Here is a 27,131-nt window from a genome sequence, read left to right on the forward strand (position 1 = left end):
CGGTTCATTACCTGGGGAGCTCTGATGTAGAACTTACGCTGGAGAGTGGAGCCAAAATTCACATGGAAAGCATTCTGAGTGGGGAGAGCATGGCCTGTCTTCCAGGACTACCTGTATTTAGAATTTGGGGGTAAGGGTTGGGGGTGTGGAGTGGGAATTCACTACAATAAAGATGAATGAAATAGACTTCAAATTACTCAAAGTGTTAAAGATTATAATAGGAATGTCAAAGATTTTATGGTTGTCCACCAGGATGTTAAAGATTATTTGCTAGTGAAAGTAATAAAGACTGACTGAGTCAGGTCACTCCATCTTTTCTCTCTTATGTTCTATTTCCTTTTGCAGTAGTCTACTTAACACAGCATGTAAGTGCAAGTATGTGATTTCTAAAAGAGAAACGTAATACTGAAGTAAAAGTTGGGCATGATTCTTTTGACAGTGGTGGGTTTAAGACAGAGACTCATATTGGTCAGTTGCTGGTGTTGGGATGACAGGTTAGGAGGGGCTGGGGAGTTGAACCCCAGCCCTGGTATTCTAGGCCAGCACTACCCACTGAACTACATCTTAAGCATTAGGACTGTAGGTCCGAATAATGGAATTGCCTTATCCATGGACCCCAGTGAGGTCATATTCCCCTTTTATCAATATATAGAATTAGAGTGTCAGTGGTTGAACATGATCTTTAGGAAACTGTCTAGGCAGTCCTTATTCCTCTTCAGACAGTCTGAAGATGGCTGGGATTTTTTAAAGACCAGTGGTCTGTAGCAGTGAACTGTTCTGTGTAGTCGAAATCCGTTAGTTCAAATCCCTATAGTCTGAAAAGAATGATGACATTACTACTCAGAGTCAGCAAAATGGGCATGGTAGTGTATCATCTACTTTATAAAGTTGTGAGGATTGATACACTAACAGCCCAGAAAGCTGTGACATTTTTTTTGCTGTATTAGTATCACTAAACAGTGCTTTTTGGTAATTCTGGTCAAGTGTATGGTCAATGAGAAGCTATTTATAGATGGGGTTTTTGGTAAGCAAACTGTTGAAATGTTCAGGCTTTCATTGTGCTAAGCTTTATATTTTGTCTCCATTAAAATGATAGTTGGTATGGGATGTGGATTTAGTTCTGTTTTTGCATAGGACTCCTTGCTCAGTTTATGAAAAAATTTACATTTATTCTGTCAGCTTTTGGGGTAGACACAGCTGTAAGATATGCTGAGTTCTTGTCAGGGAAGTACTACAGGATGATACAGATTAGAAAAAGTGAACCGTCAATACTGTATTGATAAATTTGTCCTGTCTTTGCTCAACTTGTGAGCTTCTGATTAGTTTCTTCAGTGATGCACATGAACCTTCATCTCTGAAATGTGAAGCTCTATGGTAGCAGAGGCCTTTAAGCTAGTGATAAATTAGGTGAAATCTACAGGGCTTTTTTTTTTTCAGTTTATTGTGAATTTTGAAAGAGGAAGCTTCTGTGTGTGTCAGCCACAGGCAGAGCAAATCATTTCTTGAGAGCTGAAACCATTTCTCAGAAGACAGGGGTAGGAGGCAAAGAGACATCATCAGAAGTGGGCAGGCTTAATGTGTATCCAAGTTTTAAGTTACGATACTGTTAGATATTGAATTTCTTATCTACTCAGTGATAAGAATTAAGAACAAATAAATAATACCCCACAGAATAATAGAGTATGTTCCTTAAAGTTCTGCTGCTTGTACTGTTAGGAATTGAGAAGAGTGATTGTGGAAGTGTGGTTCCTTTCCTCCCTTTACTTTATCCTTTGAAAGAAACAGAGAGAGAGAGAGAGAGAATATGCTGATCAAGTACTGATCAAGACTTTGGAACTCAGGTTGTAGAACTCTTGCCTTTTTGATAATCTCTCTGTAGAGAGTCTGGGGCAAAAAAAAAAATGTGGAAGAGGAGAAAGCATGTGACTTTCTGCTTGTTTTTTTTTTTTTCCCCCTAACTTAGAAGTCAAAAGTTTCCTTGGAAATGAACAATTCAGAGGCTCCAAGGAGATATGATTTAGCAGTTAAGGGTTCATGATGCCCTTTTAAAGGACTCTGCTTAAGTTCCCAGCATTCACATCTGGCAGTTGACGGCCCCAATTACTTTGGCTCCAGGGCATCTGAAGCCCTCTTTTGGCCTTTAAGAGAACTCACATAGCCGAGTGCCCTGGCACACACCTGTAATCTCAGCACTCAGGGAGGCAGATGCAGGTGATGTCTATGAGGTGCAGGGGCAGGTGGATTTCTATGAGCTAGAGGCCAGCTTAGTCTACAAAGCAAGTCTAGGACAGCTAAGGCTACACAGAGAAATCCTGTCTCATTCCCCCCCCCCCAAAAAAAGCACTCTCATACACATGGCTCACAGTCCCACATGTGTGGACACATATATACATGTACATATATATGTATATATACAATTTTAAGATAAGGTTGTTTTTGGTTTTTTATTTTCTAACTTTTTTTATGACAAATATTCTCAGTCTCTTCTGATCAAAAGGTTTTTGAGACAATTCCATCAGCTTTAGCCCTCCGGAGAATGAAATCACCTGACTCACCCATCCTGCCAATGGCCAAGCAGAGAACATGGGTTTTAAACTGGCCATTAAACTGGCCTGTGACCTGTCTGTCATCTTTGGCTACATTGGATGGGCATTTGATCCTTGGCACCAATGATGTGGTTGCTCATGGCATGTGCAGGACCATGAACTCGTTGGCAGGTGTCTTTCTGCTCCCTGGTCCAGCAGGAGCGCAGAAAGGCCTAAGGTGTTTTTTTTTGTTTGTTTGTTTGTTTTGTTTTGTTTTTATTTTTATATTTTTTATTAAAACAGCTCAAAGATTTGGGACAGCTAACAGTGAGTGGGAAAGGAAACAGTTAACTCCCGGGTTATTTCGGAACCTGCATGATTATTCACACTGAGCATTTGTAAGGGATCCCTGGTAATTGAAAAGACAGGCTCCTTTATCTTTGCTGAGCATTGGAAATTGTAAAGTCACAGTTTCTCAAGGTTTTGATGGGCTTTCATTTCCTGGAATGGATGCGCTTTTTTTAGATATTTCAAGGTGATGAGGTGATGTGTTTTAGTTAACACTAAAAGCTGTCTATGGTTTTTCTTTTCAATCTCTTTTGAATCAAAAAGTTAATGTGGTTCTTTTTTTTTTTTTCCCCAAGACAGGGTTCTCTTTGTAGCCTTGGCTGTGCTGGACTCATTTTGTAGACCAGTCTGCCTCTCTGAGTGTTGGGATCAGAAGCATGCTCCACTGTGCCTGACTTTTTCTTTTGATACAAGGTCAAACATAATCCTGCGGGCCTGGAATTGGTTGTGTAGACCAGGCTGTCCTGGAATTCAAAGAGATAATCTGCCTCTAAGACTGCTGATGTTAAAGGTGTGGAACCATGTGCTGCTCTCCCATTGGTCTTCGTAATAGAACTAAATAATGATAGAAATGTGTATTTGAGAGTTTGTTTTCCTGATAAGAAAATAACAAATTCAGGGATGGGGAGATGGCTCAGAGGTTAAGAGCACTGGCTGCTCTTCCAGAGGTCCTGAGTTCAGTTCCCAGCAACTGCATAATCATCTGGAATGAGATCTGGTTCCTCTTCTACCGTGCAGGCATACATGTAGGCAGAACATTGTATATATAATAAATCTTAAAAAAAAAAAAGAAAATACGAATTCATTCACCAGCTGTGCTAAATTAATTCTAAAGAGCTGTCATGTTTTACCAAGGATTACTAATTTTTATTGTCACCTGCTAGCAAATTTTAAAACTTGTGTTTTAAACCTGAGAGAATGCACAATATCCCATTGTTTTGCTGACTGGATATATTGCCAGCGAGGCAAAGCCCTGTGCTTGTACTGGCCCTTGGGTAACTTTCAGATAGTATCCAATGCTTGCTGTGCCTTTAGTCATTGGGTTTAACTACTGTAAAGTTTTCTGGTTAAAGATTGTAGGAAAGCCGGCATGGTGGTGCATGCCTTTAATCTCAGCACTTGGGAGGCAGAGGCAGGTGGATCTGTGAGTTCCAGGCTAGCCTGATCTACAAAGTGAATCCAGGATAGCCAAGGCTACACAGAAATCCTGTCTTGAAAAAACCAAAAACCGAAAGGAGGAAAAAAAAAAAAAAGTGAAGGAAAGTAGCCAAATTCCAGGAGCAGGAAACACTGCTTAAAGCTGCTAAGCTTTTTTTCCCTAGTCTTAACTTCTAAGCCCTCCTTTGGTCTGAGAAACCATTATGCAGGCAAACTGAATTCGTAGCATCCTGTGTGTGGGCCCTAACCTGAGTTAGCCAAAAGACTGTGTGATTTGTGTGCGAATGTGAGAGTGGCTTTTGGTTTGTGTTCTTTCTGTGATTGCAACATAAGGGAACACATTCCTTTGCGGGATACTGTAGTGTAAATCTAGATTTTGGTGGTTTGTGTTACTTTCCCTAAAAGCTTGCATTCTTTTGTTGCTATGCTATCCAGGAAACATAACATAATAATCTATTTTGTTAAGTAGGAAGCTGTCCACTATCTTGTACAATGTGACAATTAAAGAATGATTAAACTGCTAACAAAACAAAACAAAAACCTTTTAATAAGTGCTTGCTGATGTCATCTTTTCCAGAACTCTAGTATATGTGATTTATTATAGAAAGGTCATAGTTTTCCTGTTGGCAAGTGACATGTAATATTTACAGAGGTCTTGTGTTCAGTCCAACAGAAACATCTGAGCTAAACTGATATGTAAACTAAAGCCATTTAACATTTCTATTCATATGAAGAAATCGTGTGTTAGTCTGGGTTTTACTGCTGTGGAGAGGCACTGTTATCCCAGTGTGCAGGCAATTCAACTGGCCTGCTCCCAGGGACCTTGGCAATGTTCTGTGTCACCTGAGTCTTATGTTCTCACCTGCGCCAGGTGTGCAGGATTTAAGAACTCGCCTGCCACCCTGTGTCCGCTCTCTCTCTCCCCCTCCTTGTCTCCCATTCTCCCTCTCTTTTCCCACAGGCAGCAGCAGGACACCGTGTGCCACACTGGGTTTAGTCTGAGCATATGAGACCTCAAAGCCTGTCCCTATAGTGACACACTTCCTTCACCAAGGCTCTACCTCCTACTAGTGCCATTTCCTATGGGCCTAGTAGGGTCAGTTACATTCAGACTACCATAAATAGGTTAGGTATTTGGGGCTTTTCTTGTGGTTGTTTTGATTTTGTTTTAAAAGTGGTAATCCAAAAGCCAGGTGTAGTAACATAACTTTTTTTGTTTGTTTTTCAAGACAGGATTTTTCTGTGTAGCCTTGGATGTCCTGGGCTCCATTTGTAGACTAGGCTGGCCTTGCACTAACAGAGATCTGCCTGCCTCTGCCTCCCTGAGCACTGTAATCCACAGGGAGGCAGTTACCAAACCTGGCTGTAGTGCACACCTTTAATCCCAATGCTCCTGTAGGCAGAGCCAGGCAGATCTCTGAGTTCAAGTCCAGTCTGGTCTACATTTAAAAAGAAAAAAAGGAAGAAAAAAAGAAAAAGAAAAAAGGTGGTGAGGAGTAGTAGCCCAAGCCTTGAGAGATAGAGGTAGAAAGATCAGGATTTTAATAACATTCTATGCTACATATCCAGTGGAGGCCCAATCTTGGCTAAAACTTTAGCTTAAACAAGAATAAGACAAGAAATAAGACAGTGAAAAGAGTGAATATTTAGGGTAGATTTTTTTTGAAGGGACTAGTTTATCACAGAATACATTCTCCGAAGTTAAACATCCTATGTTCAGTTTGTAACTTTGTTCTATGCTTATGCTGTTTCATTTGTGTTTAGGCTCTAAATTGAAGTTAATCTTGAGGATAAGTGCTTTCATGCTTCTCATTTTTCTTTCTTCCTCATCTAAATGATACGTGTCAAGTGTTGCAATTTAGATAATTAAATTAGCATAAATTCTAAATCTGAAATTTTTATTTTATAATGTAGAAGTGTGTCTAACCTGTTAACATAGTCTTAAGAAATGAATTGTTTCCAATTTCTTGTAAAGAATACAGTTCAGATGATCCGATTATCTTAGCTTCTCAGTATTAAGAATTAGTTAAATACAGTTTTATGCATGCTATCGAGAGGTGAAGAGTGTTCTTATCAGTTTGAGCCTAGTAATATTTCCTTCCTTCCTTCCTTCCTTCCTTCCTTCCTTCCTTCCTTCCTTCCTTCCTTCCTTCCTTCCTTCCTTTTTTCTTTCTGTTTCTTTCTCTTTTCTTCCTTTCTCTCTCTTTCCCCTTTTCTTTCCTTTCCTTTCCTCCACTCTCTTCTCCTCCCCTTCTCTTTTGTTTTTTCTTTTCTTTTCTTTTTTGGCTTTTTGAGACAGGGTTTCTCTGGGTAGCCCTGGCTGTCCTGGAACTCACTCTGTAGACCAGGCTGGCCTTGGCCTTGAAGGTACAAGTTATTTGCCTGCCTTTGCCTCCCTGACTGCTGGGATTAAAGGCGTGTGTCACATACCCCCACCTCCCCAGTCATGTTTTCACACATAGATGCTCAGTTCCTAGGCACTGAGACTTGAGATGACTTTTCCAAGAAGGTAAGTGCTTTACTCATTTTACTGCACATGCTGGTCAATTTTTCATGTTACTGTAGATGGTGGTGTAGGAACAGGAGCATTTCCTTTCTCATACCCAGTAATAAGACTGTGTTTTAACCTCCTTGTTTTAAAAAAAGAAGTAGGTAATTTAGGATTTGTCTCAACTCTTATTTGGTATTATTTTATGTTTTCTTTTATTTTTCCTATCGTCTATAACTACCTTAGAATATTAACATTCAAATAAAAAGTGATGGAAAAGTTGAAATGACAGTTATGATTTATCATTCTCTACTTTCAGATGATCACAGTCGTGTTAAACTGCAAAATACTGAAAATGATTATATTAATGCCAGCTTAGTTGACATAGAAGAGGCACAAAGAAGTTACATCTTAACACAGGCAAGTAGTGTGATGCTGAGCAGATGCCTGGAAAGTGGAGTTTGGCTGCTGTACTTTAAACATAGCTAAAAGTATATCTCAACATTTGCAAATGACATGCTACTTTTAGTTTTCTGATTCTGTAATCAGTTGTAGATGTCATAGTTTTGAGACTTTGGGTATATTGGTAAAAAGTAAAATTGTTCCTAATGTTGCTATGTTCGATGGAGAAAAACCCTTCTGAAATGGGTTGGTGCAGTTCTGTTAAAGTAAATTAACTGTATATACATAGCTTTTGTTACTGTTCTGTCAGTGGCTTGGAGTTCTCTTCCTCTAGTGATGAAGAACCAGGGAAGCCCTGAAAGCCCTTTTCAATCCATCTCTACCCTGTGAATATCTTTGCAGAGAGTGCAGCCATGCTGAGGATAAGGTATAACCATCTGTGGAGCCTAGTAAAGTACAGTTCTGCTGGGCTGCCTTTGCCACTCTCCCTCAGTGGCTGGAAACAGCAACCTCCTTGAGGAAAGCACTGCTTTTCCATTCTGACAGCTTTCCCTTTATCAAATCAGAGAAGTCAAACAGCAACCAACACTTCATTTCTTCTAATCAAAAATGTTCAGAAGTATAGCTATAATATTTGAGTTTTAAGTTGTATTTTATTAGTAACAGGGTGCCCATGGAGGTCAAAAGATGGTGTCCCCTAGAATTGGAGTTGCAGGCTGTTGTGAGCCACACTACATGGGTGCTGGGAACTGAACTCTGGTCCTCTGGAAGAGAAGCAAGTGCCCTTAACTGTATCTGTAGCACCATGTTTGAGATTTTTAATATAATTTATTTATTTTTATTTTATGTGTACTGGTGTTTTGCCTGCATGTAAATCTGTGTGATGGTGCCAGATTTTGAAGTTAGAGACAGCTGTGAGCTGCCATGTGGGTGCTGGGAATTGAACTCTGTCCCTCTGGAAGAGCAGTCAGTGCTCTTAACCCCTGAGCCATCTCTCCAGTCCCCACGTTTGAGATTGAAACAACAACACAAAACAAAATAACCCAACAGATTAATGTAACCTGCTTTTTGAAAGACAGAAAAGTGTGAAGCAATGGTTTTTAAGTTCAACCTAATGTACCTGTGAGCCATTAGAATTTTATCTGTCAGAGAAACAAAATATTTCACTTGAAGTAAAGTAGCTCCAGTAACTAAAAAGGATAAAACTGTCTGGCATAAACGTGTTAAGGATATCAATTCACAGTTCAGTGAACAAAAGAAAGACAGTCTGCATTTGAAAAGATGCTGTGGTTTTTCACAGTGTAGACTTAAAGTGAGCCCAGGCACCAAGCCTCCAGCAAGGATCCAGGAACCTTTACCTCAGACCTTCTCCCTTTCAGATCCGCAGATCTTATCCTGTCATGTGGTCCTAACCTTCCTTCTCCTACAGTCACATTCTGTAGCTAGTTTATACCTAGGAGAAGGAGTATGTATAATTCCATTGAGAACTTTTACTCTCTTGACCCCTGTGTTGATCTAAATGAGAGTGATGACTTGCTTCCTGCTGGCACTGTTTGGGATACAACAGAGAATTAACAGGAATATCCTCACTGCCACTCCTGGGATTGCTAGTGTTTGTTGGTGGTCACACACTGCATTATGAATCAGATTTGCCTGCAGTGTACTGCAGTTAAACACTCAGAATATGGAGGAGTCCAGCTGCACTGCGACCAGTGCAGGAACATGCACTAGTTTCAGCGCGGACTGGGCTAGTTAAGATAACAAGCTGAAAGTTCTGCATTTCTAAGTGCCTGATGCTTACTAAAGCTTAAGTGAGGATTTCTATGCAATGAGCATTCCTCTGACTATTGTCACAAGTTTAATAGCCTCATAGATTTTACAATTTGAATCACTTGGAGTCCTCTGTAACTCAGACCTAGTATGATTTTCTTTTGCAGTGAATTGAAAGTAAACAACTAAGTAAAAGTGTGTATTTTATTAGTCAGTGGTCATAATCCATTTGAGAAATGACCTGAGAAATCCAACAGACATGGAAGTGTGTTATTCAACTTTAATTTCACATAGGAGTGCCATGGGTTGGATGAATTAATCATATACATACATTTTAGTAGCAGTAATTAATGGGATGGGGATTGTAAGCTTTTTGCTGTTATATAGTAACTGAAGTTTTTCTTATGTATCATAATCATTTAGAATTTTTAAAAAATCAATATATAGAGCTCGAAATTTACTTTCTATTGAAATTGAACACAAAAATATTGAAAAGCATGTTGTATTAGGTTCTCATTGCTGTGACAAATGCTTGAAGGGAAATTTAAAAGGAAAAAATAACCTGTTTATTTTGGCCTCTAGTCTAATGTGAGGCAGAATATTGCGGCAGCCAGGACACACAAAGAGCTGTGTGACAAGGGCATTCCCCAGTGTGCCTCTTTCTGTTAGACCTCACCTCCTAGTGCTGCCATGTTAACCTACCAACAGATTAGCCTTTGATTAGGCTGGAGCTCTCCCAGAAGGACATCAGGTGACATCTGACCTGTAACACATGAGCCCAAGGTGGAACATTTCACACCTAAACCGGAACAGATGGTTGCTTACCCCTTAACACAGCTATTCATTCTCCTTCGCTAGTCCCTAAAGACAGGTCTTTCGTAAGTTTCTCTTAGTTGTCCTCACATCTACACTTCATTTTCGGGGACCATGGTTTGTTACTATGCTTGTTTTTGACAGGTTAGGGCGTAAGGACCTTACACACGTGAGGTGAGTGCTGTTATGTCTGACCTATACCTCCTGTCTGGGACCTTAGTTCTCAATCTCTGAAACCTAAGGTGGGGTGTGCTCTACTCTTAACAGAATCTGGACAAAATCCTGCTGATAACACTTAATTGACCTTCATTCATACAAAGATTGAGAACTATCTGGTAGTCACTGCTCAAATAAAACAGGTTTCTTTAAAAAAACAACAACAACAAAAAAGAAAACAAACATGGTAATTGGTAATTCATGCCTGTAATTCCAGGCAGAGGAGGATCAGAGGTTCAAGGCCAGTCTCAATTCATCGACCTTATTTCTAAATAAATAAACAAATCCCCTTACAAGGCACTATGAACATTTACATTCTAATGAGAAGTAAAATTGTTTTAAAAAAGAATTAAAAGTTTTGTGGGCTGGCAAGATGGCTCAGTAAGTAAAGGTGCTTCCTGCCAAGCCTGACAACCTAAATTTAGTCCTGGGGACGCATACAGTACAAAGAAGCAATGCTTCCAAGTTGTCCTCTGACTTGTTGTACTCAGTGATGCAGTGCATGGCCACGTGCACACTCTCAGGTCCAAGCATGAAAGAAATAAAACATAATAACATGCTTTGTATATGTTTTTTTCTTTTTCTTTTTTTAATTAATTAGGTTTTTTTTTTTTTTTTGTCTTTAGTTTTTGGTTTTTGGAGACAGGGTTTCTCTGTGTAGCTTTGGCTGTCTTGGATTCTGTAGACCAGGCTGGACTTGAACTCACAGAGATTTGCCTGCTTCTGCTGCGTTTACAGGTGTGGTGACGTACACCTGTATAATTTGTCTTTGTATAATTTATCTTTGAACAACCACTCTGTCAAACGCTTTTATCTTACGTTACAGAGGAAGAATGTGATTAAGTCATATAGTAAGTTCTGTCTGTTATTTGTGTGTCATCTGTAGTGTGGTGTTTTGTGAAAACTCATTGTCTTAGTTCAGGTTACTATTGCTATGGTGAAATACCATGACCAAAAGCAACATGGGTGGCTTAGCCTGCTTTCTTTGGGTGGCACCACCCACAGTGGGTTGTGCCCTCCCCCATCAATCTCTAATTAAGAAAATGCCTTATGGGCTTGCCTGTAACCCAGTCTTATGGAGGCATTTTCTGAATTGAAGCTCCCTCCTCTGAGATAACTTTAGCTTGAGTCAGGTTGACATAAAACTATCTAGTGCACTCATGTGGTACTTAACTCATTTGAGTTATTTACTGCAGCATTTTTTTTTTTTTTTTTTTTTTTTGGTTTCAGATTTTATTAGGAATAGTAATACTGGAATTCGTGATTTTTTTTTTTTTGCTGTTTCTGTTTTTCAAGACAGAGTTTCTCTGTGTAGCTCTGGCTGTCCTGGAACTTGTTCTGTAGACCAGTGGCCTCAAACTCACAGAGATCTGCCTGCCTCTGCCTTCTGAGTGCTAAGATGCTTTAATCTTAATCACCATTACCTGGGCTAGTGATCCATTTTAAAGCATCTAAAATCTGATAAAAATTCCTGATGAATAGTTCTATGATTTTTAATTCATTTGTCCCTATTGGACTGTTTTTCTATGTAATGATAGACAGGACTCCAAACATGAGTGTGAGGATTTAGCAATTTGTGTCTAGTTTTATTTCTTCTGACTTACGTTCTGTGTCCTTGTGTATTTTTCCCAGTTTGCTACCCTGACCTTTTCAGAGATGCTCAGTTCAACATGTAACAAAGTGTAGCATTGTAAGATGTTTCCTTGCCACCAGCTCTGCCTACTCTTCAGGCATGATTCATTACTGCGTGCCCCCATTTCTACCACGGGCCCTAGTTCTTACGTACTTTGCCTTGCTCTTAACTGCCTCTGTCTTCATATCACCTCTCTGACAGACTCATGTTCCTTTGGCTGTGCTTTATAGCTACCTCCTCAGGCTTTCTTACAACATCAGACCTTAGTATTTGATGGTAGTGATGTCCCTCAGTGTACACTTTGTAGGGCTGAGACTTCATCTGTGTATAACATGCTACTTGGACAGAGAGAGAAAACCTGTAACATTTAATGCTAGTTACCTACAGTGTTCTGATTGTTCCTTGTTGCTTATAGATTAGCTTTCCCCTGAATTTTAGGACTTTTTTCTTGATTCAGCCCCTTGGTGTGTGTCTCTCTCTGTGTATTTTTATATATGTGTATCACCTGTATGTAAGTTCCCAATGAGGCCAGAAGAGAGAGACAAATCTCCTGGAGCTAATGTTACAGGTAACCGTGAGCCTGTGGGGTCCTTTGAACAAGTGCCCTTAACTACCAAGCCATCTTTCTAGTCCTACTTCATGGTTGTTGCTTTTGTTTTTTAAAACAGGATCTCACTATGTAGTCCTGCCTGGCCTTGGGCTTACACAGACCCTTCCTTCTCTGGTATCAAAGGTGTGCATCACCAACTGGACCTATGATTTTTTTTTTTTAAGATGAAAAAAAAAGGCATTCATTTTACTGGGGATTTTCACATTGCTGTTTTATGGCAGGGAGTATGGTGTTTGTTTTTTTACCTTTCAACTGTTATGTTCTATAATGTAAGTAAATAATGTACATTGAATGAAGAGAATAGTGTTCTTTAACATAAGGTTGTAATTTCTCAGATTTCCATCATTTTTACAGGTTAACTTTAGAATAATTCACTTAAGGAATATGGTATTGTGTAATACTGAGTATTGGCTGTACACCAAGAAATACATCTACCCTAAAGATGATTTCAGTGTAGAACTATTTTACCTCTGAGTTCCGGAGCTGGGTGCTGGGGGTCAGGGATAGCGGAGGCTGCAGCTCTGGTCTTCCCTGCTCCTGACACTTAAAAATCTGCCACATGCTCTGGAAGGTTTACAGTTACTTTAGGCATTTACTCTGGAACTTACTCTGTTTTAGCCTTCACTCAGTGGTAGAGCTCAGCTTGCACGAGGCCCTGAGTTACATCTCTAGCCCTATACAAAGCAAGGAAGGAAGTCATAGTCTGGACATGCCTTTTCATTGCTTGTCTTTTTTTTTTTTTTTAACCCTAGGCTATCATTAAGACAAATGTAAAAGTAATTGGAAGTGTGTATTTGATTTTTTCCTCCTTTATCGCATTTTGTAATATGAGCTTTTGTTTACTTTTAACTCTGCCAGATGACACTAGGCTCAACAGCTGATTTGTAGGGAGTTTCATGATTACCTTTTTATCCCCTGCAAATTCTTTTGTGTTCACTTGGGCTGGCTGGTCAGTAACGACCTAAACTTCCCCATTTCCCAAAGAACCCCTGATGATCTGTACGAGATCCGCACCTGTCAGTTACAGAAACCGAAAGACAAATTTCCTTTTCTGACATCCTTTTAGCTAGAACATGAGCATCCTACGTGTTGTACTGTAGACACATTTGGTAATGCCAAGAAAGCCATGTAACATGACAGGACCAGAAGCAATGAACTAGCTTGGTTCTGTTTGGGCAAAATCTTGCCTGTATTTTGTAATTATTACTTGAACCTAGTTATCTAACTCTTAACTTTGAAAGATACCAGGTGTCCCGTACAGTTCTTTTTCTGCTTAAATAAATAAATAAAATGTCTTTGCCTAGAGGAAAAGTTTTGTTGAATGCAGACTATATTTTGAATTTAAGTGCATTTAAAGTCTTGATTTACTTATCCTGACCTAATCCACCGGCTATAACAGTGCGTTACAGTAGCATCTTTGAAGCCTTATTCTTTTCTAGCTCCTTTCCTTGATGTGCTCTTGTTCTGTTATTACAGGGTCCACTTCCTAACACATGTTGCCACTTCTGGTTCATGGTGTGGCAGCAAAAGACCAAAGCAGTTGTCATGTTAAACCGAATTGTAGAGAAAGAATCGGTGAGTAATGTTTAGTACTAATGTCTTAGTGCATTGTGTGTGATCATTAGCTTACAAATTTTTCAGCTTGGTGGATACTCACTTATTATTTTGGGTCTTTGTTATCTAAAAGCTAGTGGCCAGGGTGTTTCTGATCAGAAAACGAATGGATACTTCTCCCTTATATTTCCATTATAATTTTAACATTTTATTTTACGTATTCATGGTACTATGTATCTTACTGTGCTACATAAACACATTTTGTATTAGTATAGGTGATATTTTGAGTGTGTTCCTACTTTGCCTCCTCCCTCTCCCCTTTCTCCCACCTCTCCTCCTTTTAGCACTTTTGTGCTAGTTGCACCTCCACTTTCATTTCTATTTCCTACATTTTGTATAGATAGATAAGTGAGAGAAAATGTGTTGTCTTTCTGAGCTTGTGGTAGTTCACTTGATACATTTATCTTAGTTACTTATGTATTGCTGCAAATGACATACTTTGCTGTTTTTGGTTAGAACTTTTCATGTTGTAAATATAACACATTTTCTTCATCCATTTTTCTGTTGTTAGACACCTGAATTGGATTTTTAATTTAGCTTTGTGAATAGTGCCATAGTAAATGTTCATAAAATGTGAGTCCTGTGGTTAGGCACCCAGAAGTGATAGAGCTGAGTCATGTTGTAGCTCTGTTCAGTTTTGTGTGGAAGCTCCATGCTGATTTTCATTGTGGCTGGGCTGGTTTACAATTTGATTAGCAGCATGTGACAGCTTCCTCTGCCCATATCCTTGCCAGCAGAGGTTTGGGGAATTTATTTATTTACTTTATTTATTGATTGATATTACTGTTGTTATTTCTCTTTATTTTGTGTAGCTCTGGCTAGGCTGACCTCACAGAGATCCACCTGCCTCTGCCTCCTGAGAGCTGGAATGAAATGTGTGCTTCACTCTGTCCAACAGTTACTCATTTTTTTTTCTACTGTCATACTGACTAGAATTAGATGGGAAGTGAGGTTTTAGTTTACATTTCTCTGATAGCTAGTTTAGGTTGAACATTTTTTTTTATTATATAATGGGCACTGCTCTCTCATCTTGTCTGTTTATTTCATTAGCTTTTTATTGATTGGGTTCTTTGTCTTTTTGTTTAGTTTTTCTTTTTGAGTTCTTTATATATTCTGGCTATTATTCCTGTGTCAGTTAGATAGCAAATATTTTCTCGTATTTGGTAGGTTCTGTTAACTATTTGCTTTTCTGTGAAGAAACTTCTTACTTTCATTAGGTTTCTTTTGTCATCTGTTTGAATTACTTTCTTAAGTGAGTAGAAAGCCACTGTTAAAGCCACTGCCTTGGTGGGTGTGCACCTGTGCTAGAGGGGGAAGAGTTTGTGTTATCTGCTTTATTTTTTGAAACCAATTTGAGGCCCCTGTTTTGACTTGATTGGTTGTGAACCCTTAGGATCTGCTTTTATCTCTCCACCCACTCCTCCCCCAGTGACATCTGCACCAGATCATGCGACTGAAGCTGTGTTGGCTTCTCTCCGGGTTTTCTTTGTGTTCCTCTTTTTGACAGTACCTGCTGTTTTTGTTATGATGGCTCTGTGGTGTAACTTGAAATCATGAATGGTGGCACATCTAGCATTAGTTTCATTGTTTTTGTTTTGTTTTGTTTTCTTAATTGGATGCATTTCTCCCCTATAGTCTTTAGAACTTTCATAAAAGTAGTGCTGGGATTAAAGGTGTGCACCACCACAGCTGGGCTAAGAGTTTTAAGATTTTTTTTTAAAATACATTTTAAATAGCATTGCATCATTTTGATGATGATTGCACTGAATCTGTAGATTGCTTTGGATAGTACAGCCTTTTTACAGTATTAACCATCTTGCATACTTTCTTTCCTTTCTTCTTTCTGTTTGTTAATATTGGGGACAGAACCTCAGGCTTTATGCATGCTAAGCAAGAATTTTTCCTACTATTCCCTCACAATATTAACTCTTCTAATCTGTGAGCAGGGAAAGTCTTTCTATTTGATGTTCTCTTCAGTTTTTTTTTTCTTTAATATTGTAGCTTTTATTGTAGAGATCTTTCTTTATACAGGTTTACTACAAGGTATTCTTTAAAACAATTAGAATGAGATTATTTCCCTGATTCTTTGTGAGCGTGTTTGTTATTGATATCTAGGAAGACTACTGATTTTGTATATTAATTTTGTTTCTTGATACTTTGCAAAAACTATTCATCAAACCTAAGAATTTTCCATTGCAATCTTTAGGATCTCTTATACATAGAATCATTTCATCTATAAATAAGGATGCATAGGCTTCTTCCATTCCTATTTGTATTCCATTCATTTTCTTCTCTTGTCATACTGTTCTAATTAAGACTTCAAGTACCATATTGAGTACTCTACAAAAGAGTAGAGAGAGATGAGAACCTTTGTCTTGTTCCTGATTTTAGTCAACATGTTTTGAATTTTTCTCCATGTTGATGTTGGCTATAGGTGTGCTATATAGTCTCTATTGTGTTAAAATATGTCCTTTGTATTTCTGGTCTCCTTGGAACTTTTATCATGGGATGTCTTTTTCAACATCATATGATTTCTGTCTTTGAGTCAATTTATATGGTGAAGTACAATGTTGGTTTGCATGTGTTGACCATCCCTGCATCTCTAGAATGAAGCTTGATCATGGGGAATGATCTCTTTTCCGTGTGCTTGAATTCAGTTTGCAAGTATTGTACTGAGAATTTTTTCAGTTATGTTCATCAGAGACAGTGGTCTATTTTATTTGTGTTCTGCCTTCTCTGACATTATTATTAGAGTAATGCTGGTTTCATAAAATGAATTTTCCAGCGTTTGTTTTACTCATTATTTGTATTGTTTCATTAGTTTTCATTTCATTAGTTTTTGCCCTGATCTTAATTCTTACCATCTACTACTTTTGGGTTTGGCTTGTTCTTGTTTTTCTATAACTAGCCCTCAGGTGCATCATGACTTATTTGAGTTCTCTCTGATGTATTTATTTACTTGGCACTTATAGATATAAGCTTTCTTCTGAGGACTTCTTTTATTGTATTCCAGAGGGTTTGGACTGTTACATTTTAATTTTTTATGTAATTATGTATTTTTTTTTCAGTGACCATTTCTTACTCAGTGATATGTTTTCTTTTTTTTTGTGTGTTTTCAGTCTATATATCTGTGTACTGTAGTTTCTCTTGTTGCTTTGTAGCTTTATTCCATTGATTTGCTTTCTATAAGATTGTAAAAAAAAAGAAAAAAGGAAAAACATTTCTCTCCCATAGCTATTGTCAACTGCCTATAAACCCTGAAGAGAAGAGCCTGGTGAGCTCCTCCCGCCTTCTATGATGGATAGTTAAAGGGCTCAATCTTATACAGATCTTCAGTGGGTAATCACAGCCTCTGGCAGTTCTGAGGCACAGTATCATTCTTGGAGGACAGTATTCCACAAAAGTGATTTAATTTAAAGAGAGGTTTTTTTGGGGGCTTCTAAGAACATGTAATCTGTAGTGTTTGCATAGAGTGTTCCCTAAATGTCTGTTAGGTCCTTAGGTCCATTTGATCTGTGATGTCGTTGAGGTCAAATTATTTTGTGTCAAGATGACCTGTCTGGTGAGAGATGCTCTCACTGAACCTGAGCTCACATTATGGGCTAAAGTGACAGGTCAGTGAGTCTCTGGGATTCACTCATCACTGCTCCCCCATATCTGCGTGTTCACCACCATGCCCAACTTTATTCTGTAGTGCTGGGGTCCAGTTTCGGCCGCTCGTGTTTCTGCGGTCACCATTTTATCCACTAAGTTGTCTCCTCAGTCCCCTCTTTGATGTATTTGGAACTTCATTTACTTTACTCTCATTAAAGAACATTACTGTGGGACTAGTAATTTTTGGAGGTATCATACTGCCTTGGGTTTTTGTTTCCTCTTTCCTTTTTGCATATGTGTGTCTGACGTTAGGCTGTTCTTTGTTTTGTTTTTGTTTTTTGCGTATAATCTTTTTTTGTGGTATTGTTTGCAATGTTCAGGAGGAACTGGGTTGAAGTAGTGTTGAAGTATTTTATCTGCTGGGCTATTTTTCAGGACACCAGGCTTAATACCCAGTTATCTCTTGAAAGAAGAATAGTGCCTGTATAAACAATCACTAATTAGGAGTAAGCCCACTGTAAATATATAGAAATAATTAAACTGTGTTAGAAAGTAAAGGAACCCTTACAGAATCATTGTGTACTGACATACTAGTTACTGTGGGTATGAGAAGAAAAGAAAAGTACCAGAGTAACACTAGGTTACTATTAGACTGATTGAAAAAACATCTAGAGGAAGGGAGAATAAAAGTAGGTGAGAGTCAACAGGGACAAGCAGAAGGGTGAGGCAGTTTTGCCTAAAGGTAGAGTGAAAAAGGAGAGGCAAAGAAATAGTATCAGGGCTGGTGAGATGGCTCGGGTTAAGAGCAAATACTGCTCTTGTAGAGGACCCTAGTTTATTTCCCAGCACCCATGTTGGGCAGCTCAAAGCCATATGTAACTCCAGTTCTGGGGACTTCAATGCCCTCCTCTGAATTCACCAGACACTTATATTTACATGAACCCACCCATACACAGACACACACTTTAAATATTTTTTTAAAAAGAAAAAGGGCCGGGTACAGTGATGCATCCTTTTATCTCTTCATTCAGGAGCAGAGGCAGGCAGATCTCTGTGCGGTCCAGGCCATGTAAGCAAGATATGTCTTAAAATGTTGATCAGTTTTTACCTCTTACTCATTTTTGGCTTATAAGATCATGTAATTCTTTTTAATTTTAGTTGGAATGCTTTTACAGACAAAACAAAAAACTACTTTCTTTCTATTTAGCAGCTTTCAAACATGGTTTCTTCCCTAAGACTAATTGAAATTTGCTTTGTTTTGTCTGTGTATATTGCTTGGGCTTTTTGGTTTTTATTGAGGAGGAATGGTAGGAGTGGATGAATTTCTGAACTTAAAGGATTGATTCATTTTATTCCTTTTTTTATACTTATTGGCACTGGCTAGTGTAGTTTCTTTAGATTAGACCTTATTTGATCTTTGTCATTCAGAGTTGAGACTTTGGTGGCTTCCTTTTCTCTGGAATGCCTACCAATTGCAGGCCCTTCTATTGGCACCTTAGACCTGGAGCCTATTTATTTTATTGGACAATATTTTGTTGTTGTTTTTTTTTTGATACAGATTATCTCTATTTAGTCTTGGCTGTCTTAGAACTTGCTGTGTAGACTGTAGATCAGGCTGGCCTTGATCTTGAAAGGGATCCCTCTACATGGATTAAAGGGGTGTGCAACCACACCTGGCAGCTTGGACAATGCTTTTTCTTGATTACTACAAAGTAAATAGGTTGTTATTGGCTTAATCGTTGTTCTTAAGATTTTTCAGTGAATAGAACTAAGGAAAATAGAGTTGGTCATGGTGGTACATGCCTTTAGTCCCAGCATTCAGGAGGCAGGGGCAGGCAGATCTTTTGAGTTCTAGGCCAGACTGGTCTACAGAGTTCTAGGACAGCCAGTCCTGTACAGAGAAATCTTGTCTGGCCACGCTAAAGAACTAAGGAAAATATATATGTTAAGATAGATTCGTCCGGGCAGTGGTTTTGGCACATGCCTTTAATCCCAGTTCTGGAAGTAGGGGCAGGCAGATCTCTGAGTTTGAGACCAGACTGGTCTGTAGAGTATGTAAGAAGATTCTCTGGATTATGTGTCATTATTTCCAGTTCACATCTGGAAATTCTTAAGTTGATTTTACTCCTTATGTCTTATATCTGCAGCCTTTTCTTCTTTCCAAAATACCCTGGTTCAAAAAGACATCAAAAACATACTGAAATTATCAAATATGTCAGAAATAACAGACATCAGAATTATTGTATAATGACTCATTTGCCATTTCTGATATCACAGAAAACAGTCTGAATAATATTGTCATCTACCACCAAAATACTTATTGAAGATAGTTTAACATTTTTTTATTTCCCTCATTCTCTCTCTTTTTTTCTTTTAGGACTGATTTTGTGTGTGTGTGTGTGTGTGTGTGTGTGTGTGTGTGATAATCCTGTTTTGCTTATTTATATGTTTGTGTGCTGCATGCATGCCTGGTGCCTGAGGAGGGCAGAAGAGGCATCATTTTCCTGGAGCTGGAATTACAGGTAGTTGTGAGCAGCTATACGGGTGCTAGGAACCAAGCCTGTGTGCTGTCTAAAAGTAGAAAGCACTCTTAATCACTGAGCCATCTCTCTAGCCACCCTTCTTTTTGTTGTTTTAGTTGCACTTTACCTAGAACACACAACATTTCTCATATATCCCTCTTTAAATCTAAATTCCACACACATACACTCACACACATCTTTCATAATTGTGGGACATTGGTTCCAGGACATCTAAGAATATCAAATATATGGGTGCTCAAGTCTCCTATACCAAATAGCACTTTCCATATGTACTGAAACCAATAGATCATCCTTACAAACAAAGCACCATCTAAATGTATTTAATATTCATCACCAGTCTTTGTTGATGTCTAATACTCACTGTCAAGTCATAACTCATGGGCATGAATTCTTCTTAGATTTCTTTTATGTCTATGAGTGTTTTGCCTAAATGTATATATGTGCACCTCATATGTGCCTGGTACTCCCAAAGGTCAATTTCTCACCATGAACCCCAGTCCTGCTCATCTCCATGTCCCCTAATATCCACGCTTTGCCCTTGCAACCCTCCCCCAAATAAAATACACATATAAACAAACAACGATAACAACAAGAAAACATCTCATCATGGAAGCTGTAGTATGTCACAGTGTGTCCCACAGTATATCTCTCTGTTCATACATCTTTACTTGCAAATGTTCATTGCAGTGAGTTCTTGATCTGGTTCAAGATTTTTGTCTTCTGTGACACCAATATTGGGTCCTCATTGGGACTCCTTCAGGTTATCCTGTTGGTGCTCTCTATCATGGAGATCCTGCAGCTTTGGAATAGCAGGACTGGCCCTTTCACATGTCTCAACCATTCACAGATGATATATATTTGGGGTGGGATAATTCCGAGCCCTGGATCTGAGCCTGGGTGGTGGCTAAGCTGGTCCGCCCACCATCTCTCCCTTAAGTGCTCCACTAGGGCCAGCTCTCCAGCACTGCTCTGACTAGGCTACCCAATGTTGTCATCAGCAGGAAGCAGGGTCAACTCTCCTGCTCTCATGCCCTTGGGGCTAGCTCAGCAGCACCCGTGCCTCTAGATCCAGCTCCCCTGTGCTGTGTAGTCCAGGTTCAGGGCCCACTCTGCCAAGTGCTGAAGCCTGTGGGGGCTAGGCCAGTTCTCCCGCTCGCACACCCTCATGTCTGCCTCACTGGTGCCTTCGCTGTCAGGGCCAGCTCCACTATATTGCCCAGGCAAGGTGCAAGGGCTGCTCTCCTGAATGTTACAGTGGGTAAGGGACAGCCTCATGAGCATTTTAATTTCTGATTTCTAACATGTCAGTGAAAGTGCATGTGCTATTTTAATACTTAAAGTCATATAAAAAATTCTCTGTTCTTATTCTGTGCTTTTCTTTGAACTTAAATACATTTGTTTCCCTTATTGTTAAAGGTCATTGTCTAAGTCAAATGGCTGTTATTTATTTTTATCTATGCTACTCAAAAGGGTTTTTCCTCTTATTCTTTTCTAAAATTTATTTTATCTTATGTTTATTAATGTTTTGTGTGTGTATGTGTGTTTTACCATGTGTGTGCCTGTTGGATGCCCTAGAACTAGGTTGATGGATAGTTTGTATGCCATCATATGGGTGCTGGGAATCAATCCTAGGTCCTTTGCAAGAGCAACAGGAACTCTCAACCACGAAGCCGTAATTTTCTTTAACATTAATTTTTCCCAAACTGTCTTACTATTTGATCAGTTATTGCAAGTAAATAGTTTTATCCTTTCAGTGTGTAGCTTCATATACTTTCTTATCTTTAAAGAAAGGATTATTAAGTCACAGTTTAGATTTGCTCTGTTTCTGTTTCTCATTGCTGATGTTATTTGGGTCACCTAGTATATATATGTTGGATTTTCTTTCTATTTGTCCTGTTCTCCTTATGCTGTTCCTATTTTTCTCTTTACTGTAAAATGTCCTCCTGGTCCTCTTATGCTGCACTTAGCCTGTGCCACAATTCTAGATGTCAAAACAAACAAAAATGCTTATCCTGGTGGCTGTTCTGGTATGCTTTCTTTAGACCAGGCTGGTCTCGAATTCAAAGTAATTTGCCTGCCTCGAATTCAAAGTAATTTGCCTGCCTCTGCCTTCCAAGTGCTGAGATTAAAGGCATGTACCATCACTGCTGCTCTTGAAATAAAGCCTCTTTAGTGTTCTCTGAAGATAAGTTTCTGAAATGCAAAGTGAATCTGCTAAAATATAATTATACTTTAAGAAAAACACACCTTTGAGCATGGTGGCACATGCCTTTAATCCCAGCACGTGGGAGGCTGAGGGAGATGGATCTCTATGAGTTTAAAGCACAGTTAGTTCCAGGACAGCCAGGGATATATAAAGTATGAGACCCTACCTCAAAATAAAGAAGAACAGCATATTTTTATGAACCTTTTATGTTGATGGTTCTATAAATTGAAAGGAAGCATTTTATGAAGATACTTTTTACAAAATATTCTCATTAAAATACTTTAAATGGTCTTAGGTTTTAGTACATGAAGAAGTATAGTGTGTATGTATGAGATTTGTTTTCCTTTTTATGGTTTTATAATGTGTTTAAATTATTCTTAAATTTAGGTTAAGTGTGCACAGTACTGGCCAACAGATGACCGAGAGATGGTGTTTAAGGAAACGGGATTCAGTGTGAAACTCTTATCTGAAGATGTGAAATCATATTACACAGTACATCTACTACAGTTAGAACATATCGATGTAAGGCCTTTCTTGTTTCAAAGTTTCAGTTTTATCTGATAGTTTTAAGAATTCTGTGTTACTAGGTTTTGGGCTTGGGACTATACTTGCATTTGCATATTTGTAATAGAATCTAGTCACAAACATGTTTTTGGACTGTATTTCTATTTAAGGATTCTGAAGAAATACTAAAAACAAAGAATTACAATGCTCAGTTTACTATTAATATTTAAGAATTGAAAATTAACTACTGGAGCTGGAGAGATGGCTCAGTGTTTAAGAGCACATGCCATTCTTGCAGAAGGCCCAGGTTCAGTTCCCAGAACCATGTCAAGAGTCTTATCAGTGTTATAACTCCTGCTTTAGGGAATCCAGTGCTCTCTTCTTCCTCCCCATCCTATACACGATACACATAGATACATCTAGACACTCAAACATACACATATAGTGTAAAAGAAAAACTTATTGCAAATGCAGGGGAGATGTGGGTGTGGCTTAGTGGTCAAGCAGTTGCTGAGTATACTCTAGGCCCTAGGTTCAGTCCCAAGAACCAAAAAATAAAATATAAGTGGGTAATGGATATAACTGAGTTGTAAGGTACTTTCTTGGCATGCTTGAAGATTTGGGGTTCAGTCCCCATCACCAAGAAAATACAAAACATACTTGGAAATAAAGAGAGGATGACCAGAACAAAACTGAGTTCACATTCCAGTCCTGCTACTTAATAGAAGTGTGGTTTGCCTCATCTAAGATGGAAATTGTATGTTTGCAGGCTGTTGTGGAGATCAAATGAAGGTATGAATGTGGATAAAACATCTCACGCCAAATAGGCTCAGTATGATAGTTCCTGGTACTTAAGTCCAGTTGAAAGTAGCCTACAGGTCAAGAAAAAGACATAACAAATTTGGATGTGACTATACAGAAATGTGACCTTATTGTGTTGGGAAGAAAATGGTGAAATAAGTATAGCATATGATCCCTGGAACAGTTACTTAGATCTTTTTTCCAGAAGTCCATGAATGGTTTTGACACATGCACAGAAGGCTGCAAACGTGCTGCTGTTGCACTGATTATCAGAGAGGCCATTCTTTTCTCTTTCCCATTTATCTCCTTTGGCTTGCACTGTGAGTTAGTTAGGGGGGAAAAAAAGTCGGGTGATGGTGGGCACATACCATTAATCCAAGCCCCTGTGAAGCAGAGGCAGCCAGATCTCTGTGAATTCAAGGCTGCCTGGTCTAGAATTCCAAGAGTGCCAAGGCTACACCGAGAAACACTGCCTCAAAAAAACAAACAAGGAAACAAAAACAAGAAAAACCAAATTGTTAATAGAAACTAGGATAAGAAGAAATAAGGAAATGTGGCCAAGCTGACTTTAGGAATGAGTGAAATATTGTTTGAGTTGGTTACTAACATGTGATGCACAAAAACAGAACAAAACAAAAAACCAAAAACGTAAAGCTTTGTAGAAGTGAAGATAAATAAATATGTGCAGGTACTTTTTAAATGTGTGAAAAGACCCTTTCTGGTTCATCTCTTAGAACATCTGCTTTTCACTGTAGAGTACATGCAGGGACATTTTTGTATACTTAAGGCCCAAGGTTTGGTTTTTCTCTTGTTCAGCTTTTCTAGACTTGAAGTTCCACATTTGGTCATAAATGATCTTGAAATTCTAATTGTCCTGCCTCTGTCTCTTAAATGTTAGGATTATATGCATGTCCCACCACACCCAGTTTTATGTGATATCATGGATTGAGGCAGAGTCTGGTGTATGACCTAGGGCTTTGTATAAAGTAAGGCAAGTAAGTACTAACTTCTGTAGCCTCATCTCCAGTTTTGGTTTTGAGATACTCCCAACCCATTATAGTTCTACAGCAGTTACTATGTGTTTGTATAAGAAAAATTATTACTAACTTGCTCTTGATTTTTCACATTTCAGAGTGGTGAAACCAGAACAATATCTCACTTTCATTATACTACCTGGCCAGATTTTGGAGTTCCTGAGTCACCAGCTTCATTCCTAAATTTTTTGTTTAAAGTTAGAGAATCTGGCTCCTTGAGCCCTGACCACGGACCTGCAGTGATCCACTGCAGTGCAGGCATTGGGCGCTCTGGCACCTTCTCTCTTGTAGACACCTGCCTTATTCTAGTAAGTAGCCATGCTGACCTCATTTCAGTTGTGTTTTTGCTTTCCTTTTGTTTTATGATTTTATAGTATTGATGATGGAAAGATAAACATTTGTGTATAACTAATACCTGGGGTCAGAAGAGAGCATTGGATCCCCAAAGCCAGAGTTGCAGATAGTTGTAAGACACTTCAACATGTGTGTGTGCTGGGAACCAGACCCTTGTCCTCTGCAAGAGCAGCCAATGCTCTTAACCACTGAGGTCTTTAATTTTTAACTGTTTCTTCAGGCAGCAGTATGTTCTGATGTCTTATCTCAGAACTCGAGGGTTTTTGGTACTCTCTGTGGAAAAATTCTGACTTCCACTATTTAAATGGACCGTAACTCCTGGCTTGTATGTATGTGTCCAAAACAATTCCAAAGATTCCCCAAGAAGTTTTTCTCAGCCAGGCTTGGCTCATATCTTTCTTCCCAACACTAAATAAGCTGAGGCAGAAAATGTGCTCCAAGTTTGAGGACAGCCTGGCCTAAGGAGTTAGATCCTATCCAAAAAATGGAAGAAAAGAAGAATAAAATAAAGTTTTCCCCTAAAAGGGAGAGAAATGACAAAAGAAAATAATACTGGTTTAATGGTACATGTCTGTTGCTCAGCATCTAAGGCAGCTAGGGTTACCTAGTGAGATCCTACCTCAAAAAAGAGGAAAATGCCAATGAGCATGAGGACAGATTCCCAGCACACATGTAAAAGCTAAGCTCAGTGGTACATGTCTGTGATCCCAGAACTTAGGGGAAATGGAGTTAGGTGGATTCCCTAGAGCTCACGACTAGCCAGCTTGCCCAAATTAATGAGCTCCAGGTCCAGTGAGAGAAACCCTCTTAAAAAATAAGAAAAATGGCCAGATATGGTGGCACATACCTTTGTTTCCAGCAGAGGAACTCTCTGTGAGTTCCAAACCAGCCTGGTCTACATAGCAAGGACAGCCAGAGCTACACAGTGGAGACCCTGCTTTAGAAGAACAATTGAGGAAGCCACCTGACATCTGCCACTGGGCTTCCATACACACAGGGACATGCGCTGCACAGATACATAAATGCATCAAAAATACATTCTCGGTATAATTTATAAGTTTTTTAAAATTGGAAGCTGGGCACAGTGGCATACACCTGTTATCCCAGCACTCTGTGAGGCACAGGCAGGCAGATCTCTCTGAGTTCAAGGCCAGCCTCATCTACAAAGTAAGTCCAGGATAGCCAAGGCTACACAGAGAAATCCTGACTTGGAAAACAAAAACAAAACAACAAAAAACTGTGTACTGGCAGGCTAGTTCAGCAGGTAAGGTATTTGCTGCCAATTCTAGTTTTGGCCTGACTTCTACCATAGACCATATTGGATCAGAGAAAACCAACTCCCACAAGTTGTTGTCTTACTGAAAATATTTTTAAGCCAATGAGGTGGTACCTGCCTGTAACTCCATGCTTGGATGATGGAGGCAAGAGAAACAAGTCCATATGGACTTTGAGCTAGCCTGAGCAACATGAGAATTTGTCTCAATACCCCCTACCTCCATTTCTGGTAGCTTTATATACAGAATTAGAAGCTTCTGCCTTCAGTTATAAATTCATGTGTGATATGAGTTCTTTCTTTCTTAATAAGTATTTCATCTCTTATTTCTAAACCAAAGCTGATAAAAGTACTTACCAGGGTTACTGTGAGAATTCTGTGGATTAATGATGCTTTCTGATTAATTTCAGCTATCAACATGACACAGCCTAGAGTCATCTGAGAGGAGCCTCAATTATTGACTTTTCTAGGTCAGATTGGTGTTATTTGCAGGGAACTTTCGTGATTGTCAATTGATGTAGGAGGGTCCGGCCCACTGTGGGATTACCATCCTAGGCAGGTGATTCTAAACTATATATGAAAGCTGGATAAGTACAAACTGACCCGTGAGCCAGTTAGCATACAACACCCTCCATGGCTCCAGCATAGTTCTTTGGCTGCGAATCTTGATTGGAGGTGATGTCTTGATTTCCCACTTACAGGCTGTCATCTGGAGTTGTAAACTGAAATAAAGCCTTTCCCCCTCAGCTGCTTTCGTGGTCTGTCACAGCAGCAGAAATGAAATCAGGACACCCCGTGTTAGTCCAGTGCTGAACCTGAGATTTTTTTTTTTTTTTTCCAAATTTTGAACCTGAGATTCTTATATGGGACCTCAAATGCTGTACTTTTTTTTTCTTTTTTTTCAGCCAGCCACAGCCACAGCTTATTTAAGTCCCTTCTACCTTTTATTTTTGCTTAGATGTATGTGTGCACCAGGTGAAGAAGAGCAATTAGCAAAAAGGTTTATTTCTGCGAAAAGCATTTTAAAAAACAAGTAATACTTCTCATCACACCTGAGGATGTAGAATTGCCTAATAGATTGCTTGCCTAGTATGTGCAAAGCTCTGGGTTCATTCTGCAGTGCACGTAAACAGCCATGGTTATCCACTCCTGTACTACCAGGACTTGGGAAGTAAAGATAGGAGTATCAGAAGTTGAGGGCCATCCTCAACCGCATAGCAGATTTAAGCCTAGCCTAGGATGCAT

The 27,131-nt window shown here is 39.1% G+C and overlaps 1 protein-coding gene across 2 annotated transcripts in view; it reads left to right on the plus strand.

Annotated features, from left to right (window-relative positions):
- Ptpn2 (protein tyrosine phosphatase non-receptor type 2) overlaps positions 1-27,131 on the plus strand; it is a 72,582-nt gene that overhangs the window by 31,459 nt on the left and 13,992 nt on the right. For both annotated transcript variants that reach the window (XM_021659519.2, XM_060377127.1), the window contains exons 3-6: positions 6,839-6,939; positions 13,440-13,538; positions 22,308-22,442; positions 24,358-24,567. In XM_021659519.2, the coding sequence (XP_021515194.1) occupies positions 6,839-6,939; positions 13,440-13,538; positions 22,308-22,442; positions 24,358-24,567 (545 nt within the window). The remainder of the gene's footprint in view (positions 1-6,838; positions 6,940-13,439; positions 13,539-22,307; positions 22,443-24,357; positions 24,568-27,131) is intronic.

The sequence above is a fragment of the Meriones unguiculatus genome, chromosome 2, assembly GCF_030254825.1.
Source record: "Meriones unguiculatus strain TT.TT164.6M chromosome 2, Bangor_MerUng_6.1, whole genome shotgun sequence".
In the NCBI taxonomy this organism is placed as follows: Eukaryota; Metazoa; Chordata; class Mammalia; order Rodentia; family Muridae; genus Meriones; species Meriones unguiculatus.